Source organism: Branchiostoma belcheri, unplaced genomic scaffold, assembly GCF_001625305.1.
Source record: "Branchiostoma belcheri isolate BF01 breed outbred unplaced genomic scaffold, Haploidv18h27 scaffold77, whole genome shotgun sequence".
Taxonomy (NCBI): Eukaryota; Metazoa; Chordata; class Leptocardii; order Amphioxiformes; family Branchiostomatidae; genus Branchiostoma; species Branchiostoma belcheri.
The window spans coordinates 236,575-247,575 of record NW_017804431.1 but is presented as its reverse complement, the minus strand read 5'-3'; the positions used below and the strand labels follow the sequence as shown (position 1 = coordinate 247,575).

Below are 11,001 nucleotides of genomic sequence, written 5' to 3'. Positions count from 1 at the left end.
ATTTCAGGCATGAAAAAATATGCCCACAAAACACATAACGTTAATCATTGGACTCTATATAATATAGACATTATATATCTAAGATCGATCAGAATTGTTTTTAATTTAGCTCGAGTTAACCTTCAAACATCCAGAGAGCAAAGGTCAATATAAAAATAGAAGTTGTGTCAAGGACAAGGTTAAACTTATCAGACTGATTCGAATTAGGATTAACGATTGCCAAGTGTTTCAAAAACGAGAAAAAACAACGATTTACAGCGGATGAACAACAGCACACACTGTTGTTTTGATATACAGTATTTACCGTTAGAATTTAGCTTTTCAGTGTTAGGCCACAGCAACTAAATTTCATGGATGACATCCTCCACAGACTCCAAAAACTAATGCGAGAGGGCGACAAAAAACAAGGCGGGCCAAAAAAAAAAGATTTCTATATTTTGACATCATAAACTCTGCTAAACAAGAAATGATACCTATATTGTGCTAACTTAACTGCCAACTATCACACCATCGATTTGTCACAGAAATAACTTCCAGTGGGAACATATAAATTAAGGAATGAAATACATCACTGCATCAAAGTAAAAGTCAAAACAATAAATCAGAGTCTTGTCTTCTCTCTTCATGTTTATCTGCCATACACGTTCCAGCATGGCAAGGCATGCCATTCTTCCTATTTTCGGCATGTTGACGTGTCGACCACTGTCAAAGGGCAACAATTTTTTTTTCCAAAATCAGGCGAAAACCAATGCGTGCGCTGATGTCATCCATAAAAATTACTTGCTGTGGCCTTATATACTCCATGTTTTATATCCAGTGGAACACACTTGTTCACATGTGCATGTAGCCCATCTGGAATATGCAACAAAGATTCAACACTACAATAACTGAAAAGCGACAAGACGTTTTGTGTAATAAATTACTTATGTGAACTGTATATGTTCATCATGTTTTGTTGTGACCTGTACTTAGCCCGGTGTGGCAAAAATGTGCAATAAAGGTTGTCATTCATTCCATAAAACATGAAAGTCGCAATACATTTAAATGAATGAATGAAGACCTTTATTGTAGACACAAAAAGAGAATAGAATAGAATACACATACATTGTCAAGTAACTACGACTAAGCAAATGCTGTTTCTTCTCGTTCTTATAAACCCATTTCAAATTATATTTTTAACATCACTAAGAAACGAGAAGAAGCTATTAGAGCTATAGTTTTAGAGCTATTTGTACTGCAAACATGTACATTTTGTATATTATATATATTACCCTTTCATCTGTTCACCTGTACTTAGCCCCATAGGGCATAAATGTACAATAAAGGTTATTATAATAATAATAATGGTAGAAAGGTAAGAACAGGTACGTTTCATAATCGAAGGTATGTTTACTCTCCAAGCAGAGGTTGATGGTGGAAGATCGTTTGCTTTTTGTATATGGTCCATTTTTGTCTCTACCACCTCTTTCACTAGTGGTGGTAGAGACAAAAAAAAACGAATCATACTAGTATATAAAAAGCAAACGATCTTCCACCGTCAACCTCTGCTTGGAGAGTAGGTATGTCTAAGTTCATTAGATATGATATAATATGATATGATATGATATGAATCTTTATTGCATGTTCTTGCCCAGATGGGCTAAATGCACAAGAGGATATCCAGTATGTTAAACATGAGTATTTCATACTGGTACGCTATATTCTAATGCAAAGTGCTAGGAATCTATACATTACAACAATGCTATAAACTACCTATCATCTACTGCTACTTGCCCTTTCTTCTCTCTTTTTGAAACATTTGGAAACATAATTACATAGTTGGTCTACTGTACATTCGTTCTTATGTGACATCAAGTGGTTAAACATGTCCTGCTTTGACATTTTCTTATATATCTTGTCTAATTGTAAAGTATCGAGTAGCTCTTGGCGTTCATCTTTATATAATGTACGGTCAAGCAGAAAGTGTATCTCGTTTTCAACATATAAATAATTACAGAAGTTCTATCTTTCAGAGGGGTACGGCTATGCCTGCCGGATTCTATACTTAATGGGTGGTCACTAATGCGAAGTTTACTGAAGTTTGATTAGAAATACAAATGCTTGGCGGAGGTGTGACATCTTTAATTCCTTATTTTCTCCTGCAGGTGTTGTAATGGCTGATTTCGGCCTGACGGTGTACACGTGTATAGGTCTGCAGAACGACGTACTGAGGGAAGCTCTGACACAGATCACAGTGGGATATCCTAGTAAGAACTTGTTTAATGTTAAAACTTTTGGTCCAACGCAAAAAAAATTCTCTCACCTTAGTAGAGCTTTCGACCAGTCACTCTGGTCTTCCTCAGTAGACTGACTCAGTAGACTGACCGCGACGGGGGCCGACATCGTCTACCAGATACCTTTGACCCAGTGTTGACGTTACACTTCAAAGAAGCCACGTGACAAGCCTCACTGGGTCAGTCTACTGAGGAAGACCAGAGTTACTGGTCGAAAGCTCTAGGTGAGATAATTTTTATGTGTTGGACCAGAAGTTTTAACTTTAAACATGCAACTACCAACACACATGAACTTTCATGCTAGTAAGAACTTATCTAATAGTATATTTTCCCTAAGTATGACTTTATAGTAGTCTCTATCAGGCTTTGGTAAGCGGCTGGAAAGAGTAGAAGTTGGCCACATGATAGACATGCGACGTGCTACGGGAGTTAGTCAGCGCTAAGAAAACAGCGAATTTCTACTCTCAGTACAAGCCGCTTTCCGAAGCCTGCTAGAGGCTAGATAGGCATAAGAGCCCATCAGTCGGGAGCTAGCTACTTTCTAGCCTAGAAGAACCCCTTATATAAAGTCCAAGCATATCTTTTGGTGGCTACAAGACAGTATCAAATTGGCAAGACAATATCGAATTGGGGATGCAGAATTCAGGAAGTGGTGTAATACCCGATTTAATTACATCGCGCAATCCCCTCTACAGTTCAAATACATTGACGAAACCCAAAACACTTTTTCGGAAGACTGACATCTCCATTTTCTTTCTTCATGCTCAGAGTATACAGTGCAATTTTACGGAATACATTGCAATTTTACGGAATACAGTGCAATTTAACGGAATACAATTCGATTTGACGGAATACAGTGCAATTTAACGGAATACAGTGCAATTTAACGGAATACAGTGCAATTTTACGGAATACAGTGCAATTTTACGGAATACAGTGCAATTTTACGGAATACAGTGCAATTTTACGGAATACAGTGCAATTTTACGGAATACAATTCAATTTTACGGAATACAGTGCAGTTTTACGGAATACAGTGCAATTTTACGGAATACAGGGCAATTTAACGGAATACTGCAATTTTTACGAAATACAGTGCAATTTTACGGAATACAGTGCAATTTTACGGAATACAGTGCAATTTTACGGAATACAGTGCAATCGTATTAGTATACAGTGCAATTTTACTAGTATACAGTGCAATTTTACTAGTGCACTGTATACAAATACGATTGTACTGTATTCCGTAAAATTGCACTGTATACTTTTGCACCCCTGATGCTTGTCGACTAAAAGCATAAATGCTCCGCCTGTTCCAGATGAATACTGGAAGAAAGTTCTGGTGGTGGCTTACATGCTACTCAGTACCTACTTCCTGTCCATGGTGATGTCTGCAATACTGGCCATGTACTCTTGGTGCACAAGTCCGGTAAGTTTCTACTTTTTGCCTTCGCAGAAGGAAGACAAATTGTTTTTGCTGCTCTGTTTCTTCTTCTCCAAACACATAAGGTCAATGGCCTGGACCAGGTTTCTTTTTATGTTAACATCCCAGAAGGAAATCATATTGCTTTTGGCTCTGTTTCTCAGTCTCCAAGCACATAAGGTCAATGACCTGGACCAGACGTCTGTCACCATGGTAACTGGTGCTGTAGTAGACACCCTGTGGTGCTGGGTTACATTACATGTATGTAGCAGTACAGAGTTGGAGGGGCTGGTCACCATGTACATGTATATGGATGTGTTTGAGTAAGAATAGTACCCAAAGCAGTAGTTTGTTAGGCTTAGGCATGTGAAGGCTGACATTATTACCTCCATGAAATGTGTCATGGAGGTTATATTTTCAGTTGCGTTTATCTGTCCGTCCGTCTGTCTGTTGGTCAACAAGATAACTCAAGAACGCCTGGATGGATGGGTTTCATACTTGGTGTGTTGGTAGGGTGTGACGAAAACTGGAAATGATGAGATTTTGGTCCCCCTAGTGGCTTCCCTTGGTACTGCAGCGCAACTTCCGGTTTTGATATCTCACGATCTGGACATGCTAGGGTCATGAAATTTTGATGGACGGTAGCTCTCGTGCTTGGGAAGAAGTCATATGAGTCTGGGCCCCCTAGCGGCTTGTTCTGGAACTGCAGGGCACTTTCTGGTGAAATGTTTAAAAGCCAATAAGTCCAGACAGGAACAACATATTTTCATTATTTTTGGTGTGTAGGTAGCTGAGAGAGAGATGTACATAATTAATGTAAATTATGCAAATGAGGACTTTATTTGCATAATTAATGAGGAAATTCTATAATTACAGTGTTTTACATTATACTATGTAACCTATGGCAGGCGGAACTTCAACAGATACTAATTATGCAAATGATGACCTAATTTGCATAATTACTGTGAAAATTCTATGATTTCGTAATGGTGAATGATGAGAATGTCATACTTGGGACATCTGTAAGTTAATCAAAAGTTAACATACATCACGATGCATATATCATGTTAATGCAGAGGTCATTTGAACAATTAAAGAAGAAATTTACATTTACATATCAAGATCATATTTCATGGAGGTATGAAATCTCGGAATTCTAGTGTTTTTGCTTGCAAACGTTACCTTTCTAGTTCAAAATTATACCATCAGTTCTGAATTTTGATATCATGTACTACATATTATTGAAAAAAAAGTTATGTTGCTTCTTTTTGTCCAAAGGATTTCCAGTGCTTGCTGTGGTTTTGGCTGATTGGTCAAGGGGCACTCAACGTCATGGGTCTGGGCCTGAACATAGCATACCTCATCATGCTGGTCAATCCGGAGCGGTGAGTACATGTGCAACACCCTTTGTATTTTGTTTGTTTGTTTGTGCCTTTAGGCCACACCAATTTAATTTGTTGCTTCTCGGAGTCGCCCTGTCCATTTTTTTCCGATTCGAAAAAAAAAGATTTTAGGTTCTGAATCAACTGCTAACGTTAGATGCTCAATGAAAGACATAGTTTGGCCCCTACGAAAGTCCCTTTCTTCCTAGTCGTTAAAGTTTTTTGATGTAACAATGCAACTTTGTGTCATTTAAAGTTCAAAATCTATTGTAAGTTTTAATTATAAACCAGTCTGGTATGTTGACTTCATGGCTCATATCTCAACATTTCTGGCCAACATGGGGTGCCTTGGCCTGTTTTTAAAATTTTTTTTTATTTCGCCCTGTCGCTTCATTTTTTTTCTGAAAAAATCCAAGAAGCAACAACTTAAATTTGAATATAATGCAAATGTTTGGTCAAAATCCAGTGGACTAGCCACCTGCTGTTAAAGTGCTTGCACAACTGTGTGGCCCAAGGGCTGCCGAAATAAAGATAGGCACCACCCCTATGCTCTGCACAGAATGAAATGGGACCTTTTTGGTCGAAATAGATGACTCAAACTACCTCCTTGCGGTTTGGACTTCTCGCTCACCTTTTCTTATTAGGCCATGTTGATTTGATTATATGGATGACATCCTCTGGGAACCCCAAAACTGATGCGAGCGTGCGAATAAAAAAAGTTTGGCAAAATAAAAAAGTTGCTTTCAATACGAAATCTACGTGGTCATGAAAGTTAAACAAATGACACAGAATATGGTTTGTTGAATGATCTACTCTTCAAATTTGTTTCTTTACATTTTCGTCTTTTTTTTTGCATTCTACGACATTGGTATGGTTTTTAGATATTTTACCGTGTATTTTTGCTCATTTTGGAACTGTTTTGTACAATTTACAGCGTGGTTGAAAACTTTTTTTGGAAACGGCCGAACATTCATGCGCGCGCAGATGTCATCCATATAATCAAATCAACATGGCCTTATGCCAGTGTACAGAGGTTTTGTTTTGATGTGTTTGCTTGTGAGGTGAGGTGAGGTTTGCTTGTATGTCCATAGAATGTGTGTGGATGAAATAGAGAAAGCATTTGACAACCCATAATACTGGTCAACTGGTTCTTACTTTTAAGCCATGTTGTTTTGTTTCCATGTACCAGGGATTGTGGAAAACATACTTTTCGTCAGCAGCACAGTTTGTCGGTCACCTTATTTTTACGGTACGTAAAATGTTACACTCTATAACTATTGAACTATGCGGCTCCAAATGTGTTACTGAGGGAAGACTGCGTGTGTGAGATGTCGGTTAGCTTGAGGAATGAATCCCCTCTACTACAAATTTTACAAATTCAAGATAAACTTTCAGGTTTGACCTTCAATGTGACAGACAATGTACTTGTGTCATGATGACATGAGTAATACCACCTTACTTGAAATAAAAATGAGGAAAACATGTTGATAACAAATCAACAACATTTTTATCACTCAAATATCAATTTGATTTGGTTATCAAACTTGTCACTGTGGTATCTGCTTGGAGATTAGACACAGCATTTTTGTCCCAGGTCTAAAAACAGAGAAACACGTTTTGAACCCATATTGGTCCAGATCCTGACGTCGATAGTCCTGACCAGCCATCTGCAGAACTTGAGAAAGGGTCTGGGGAAGAACCTGCGAATCTACTTCTCCTCACTGGTACCCAGGGACCTCACCACACACACCAACCACGGATACCGCACAAGAACTGGTGAGGACAAAATCATGGGATACTCTTTTCTTCGTCTAGCTCCATATTATTATTTTTTTAACGGAGTAGTTCAATGCAAGGCCTAGTATACGACCACTTCTCGTCATTGAACTAGAAATATGAGAGAAACATGGCTAATGTCACGAGATGGCGGTCAACGTTTGATTTGAAAGCCTGTAGATTGTAGGTTGGTGGGAAACACTTGTCAGGGAGGGAATTCCAAAGCTTGGCCGTACGGGGAAAGAAACTGTCACTGTAAAAAGATTTCGAACAAGGAATTTGGACAGTGAAGTTGTGTGAGCTAGTGGAGAACCTTGTGGAATGCTTAAAAGTTCTGAGTGGTGGAACTAGTTGGGTGAGTTCTGCAGATCAGTGACCATGAAAATATCTGTAAACGAGGGATAGAGAGGCAACATTTCGTCTATGGGAAAGGGGGTCTAACTAGGAGGCCAGAGGATAGCATTTTTTTGTTTACCTTCGCGGAAGGAAAACATATTGTTTTTGCTCAGTTTCTTCTTCTCCAAACAAATAAGGTCCATGGCCTTAATTGTAATTACTGTATATTTGTCAATGGCTTATACTGTTACTAGTCACGTATGTACCTGTACCCTATGAACAATCAAGTTTTTGAAAAAAGGTCAATGACCTGGACCAGATGTCTGTCACCATGGTACCTGGTGCTGTAGCAGACACCCTGTGGTGTTAGGTTACATTTAAGACTATTTTCCAATACACATTTCTACTAAATGTAACGTTTTATATCTATACTTAAAATTAATAACGTATGGATAGGCGACAAACATAGGATATACCAATGTAGCATTTGCTTATTTAATAAGCAGCTAGATAGGTAAGACCTTTTAGGTATATAGTATCCCAGATCTTTCCAATCGCTGAAGGTAGGTGACATATGCTACCTGGCTCTGGCTATTTTCATATAACATTTGTCTGGTTCGTAGCCTGGGTGCCATCCTCTGTAATTTTCGCCCGCTCCCCAGCCCTATTGTCGCTGGCTACCACGGGCTATGGACTTGATGAAATATGAAACGATTTGTAATGACGTCACGTATTGAGCTAGCACGAGCAGCACAATATAAGATAGGATCGAATGGCTTAGCTTATTTATGTGTACACCTTTCCTAGAAGAGCGCCCCCCTCCCCCCAAAAGGGATAGGACCAATCAGCGCGCTTGTTCAAAATCTGAACGAATATGCAGATTTCAGACGTTACAAATGTCAGCAAGTCCAGACCCCTTGATAGCCAGCGACATTGGGGAGCGGGCGAAAACTACGGATGATGGCACCCAGGCTATCTCGTTCGTGCACCTGCTACTTTAACTGGTGTATTTTACAATATTCACTTTTGCATCTGGCAATGTTCAGGTGAAGAAGTGTACGAGGATGTACGGAATCCTGGCAGGACGGCGTCCCAGCGATCTACAACTAAAACTGACGATTACTACACCTATCCCATGGTACCCTTGCCCCCGCCCCGCCCCCGTCCCCTAGCCAAGCCGCCCAGTGGATTGCCTGAACCTGAAGCTAGTGGGGACGTACCAGGACCTGAAGCCAGCGGAGACGTACCAGGACTTGAAGACAGGCCGCTTAGCGGCGAGTACCTGGACCTGAACCCATCGGTGTACCAGGACCTGAGGCCAACGGTGTACCAGGGTCTGCAGAAGAACTAGGGTAGATCGCTTCCATCCACCTCAGAACAACAAAGGAATGTCGTTTCCCGTCTGCTGAACAAACAAATCATGTGACCCCTACCCTGATACTAATTTTTCCACCCCTTTTACCCTATGACCCTTCCTCCCTACCCTACCCCTCGTCAGGTCATTTGTGGCTCAACCTTTCACTGTACGGTCACAATTGTTTGGCTCCCGATCATTGTTTCGTTAGGTCACTACCCTAATTGTGTGCGTTTGTCTGTGAAATAGACGGGAAACATAGTTCTCTTCGGAGCTTGCGAAGAACAGAACGGAATTTACCATCCCGCGTGATTTTTCAACGTAGTTTCTGATATCACTTTCTGATTGCTTGTTCTATTATACATGATACCGCGATTTCTATTAATGACTTTACAAATCAAATACACATTGACATGTAACAATTAATGTATTGCGGCCATATAGGGCAGTATCTAAAAACTCCGCAATCGATAAAGGTATTTCGACCATGAAAAGTATATTCTCATGCAGTCGTTTTGAAATTACTTAGTGTCATAGTGTGTTTGTCTAATAATATATAGTCATACATGCTATGTATACTTTGTAGCTTGTATATTTTTCATATCATTTTATATAATAGCCTAGTAGTCACTTTCCCTTTGTCAAAGAATACCTCAATTGCATTATCTTAAATTGGAATTTTTACGTATATGCAAAGGCGTGGATTATTAACATGAATTGGTTGTAAGAAAAGCATATTTAAACATATAAAATTATAATATTTCAATCCCTTTAAAATAAATGTTTCTGTACTAATATATGGCTGTATGAATATAATCTTAGTAGAGGAACACGCAATGTTTATATATATATCAGCATATATGCACATTTATACGCGACAATAAACACAAACACACATACATACATACATACATACATACATACAACTTAAACATGCACAACTCAAAAGCATCATTACCTTTAAAGGTACCTCCTAGGTATTAACTAGGTGTATAATGAGCATATCATATCATATTTGTTTGAAATATTGTAATGTTGTCTTTTTGATAATTTGAATTTCACTATAATTACTGTTTTCATCATAATGCTGGGGATTAAGGTCACATTTAAGGTCAAATAAAACGGACATTGGCAATTAGACGGTTTCAGTTGTGACTTCTCTTGATGCAGTCGATTGTGGTCCGGATCTTGTAGATTATGTTTTTTTTTTATTGTAAGCTGTTTTTTTAACAGTGACAAGTTGGAAGGGTAAGGATACTGACAACCAAATTTTCGATGACTATCAGATGAGTCTATCTTGTTCACGGAAAGGCGTAGTCTCGCGAGAGCTCGAGATTAGGCCCGGGACTTGCAGCTTCCAACTTCTCAATGTTGAAAGAATCCTCTAGTAACTGTATCTACACGAATGGATCTCTTGAACGAAGCTGGTTTTGTATTTAGGTTATAGATTACCTTACGTCGGGTAGTTTTTTGGTACGTGCAGGTGATATATGAGAATGAAAAAGGCTCGTGCTGGATGCTACCAGAGTTCCCGAAAATCCAGATGAGGATAAGGCAAGGTGAAGGTGAATATGGTGTTATGGTGACGTCATGACGACTAGAACGAATAAAGCAGAGACTTTAGAGTGTATTTTTTCTCTTGGCTTGTTTGCTGTGTAATGTTGTTTTTGATAGAGGTCTAGGCGTACCCTAGACTCCAGGTGTAACACTAGGTTTCTTGTGGGAATTCACCCCTGAAACCAACGATGAAAAAAAAATCAATTAGGTGTTATAGAGTTTCTATTGTGATCGTAAAATCAATATTGTAACGGAACTTTTTTCACAAATACCATCAAAATGATATATGAAGTATGGAATATACTGTGTAAGTGGCAGTTGCTATTCTTGGTTTTTACATGGTCACAGATTCATATTCAAGGTTAAATAATGCAGACATTTGGCAAAATGACGGTCGAAGTTGTGACTTTTCTTAGTGCGGTTGACAGTGGTACTGCAGATTAAACCCTTCTATAGCATGTATTAGTTATGACTATACACATTCAAGAAACTAGCGAATGAAAACATTCCCTAAGGCACACCCCAGTTTTTTTTTGGGGGGGGGGTCCAAGTGCGTGCAAAATAAACGACTCGATCCAGGCTTCATTACGCCCTAAGTCATACCGATCAACGACCGGCCCGTGCGCTGTGTAACGGATGAGTTACCACTGGTAACTTGGTGCTTTTGATGCTTGTCGGGGTTCAATGTACAGGTAAATGTATAGTGCCTGTTGCTCCTACGTTAAGGTCTCGGACCGGAGTTTCCTTCCGTGTTCGGAGCAATTTGACACCCTCAGCCGGACGGGCTGTCATTTCTGTACTAAACGCGGGTCGGAATTTTTCACTCTTTTGGTGGAAAGGGGTGCCGTGCCGCTTATCAATACACTTGATTGATATTTTGTGTGCCCAATTTAGCAAGGG

The 11,001-nt window shown here is 39.3% G+C and overlaps 1 protein-coding gene across 1 annotated transcript; it reads left to right on the top strand.

Moving 5' to 3' along the window:
- The first annotated feature begins 2,152 nt into the window (after positions 1–2,152).
- LOC109485558 lies at positions 2,153–10,541 on the top strand. Its single transcript, XM_019789248.1, has 6 exons — positions 2,153–2,246; positions 3,595–3,702; positions 4,975–5,081; positions 6,268–6,327; positions 6,716–6,854; positions 8,237–10,541. Exons 1-6 carry the CDS (start codon positions 2,153–2,155, stop codon positions 8,539–8,541), a joined length of 813 nt encoding a protein of 270 aa, XP_019644807.1. The 3' UTR covers positions 8,542–10,541.
- The last annotated feature ends 460 nt before the right edge of the window (positions 10,542–11,001 follow it).

Coding starts and splice junctions, on each gene's coding strand:
- LOC109485558 (XM_019789248.1), top strand. CDS start 2,153: ATGGCTGATTTCGGCCTGACGGTGTACACGTGTATAGGTCTGCAGAAC. Junction 3,703..4,974: donor ACTCTTGGTGCACAAGTCCG/GTAAGTTTCTAC, acceptor TTTTGTCCAAAG/GATTTCCAGTGCTTGCTGTG. Junction 5,082..6,267: donor ATGCTGGTCAATCCGGAGCG/GTGAGTACATGT, acceptor TCCATGTACCAG/GGATTGTGGAAAACATACTT.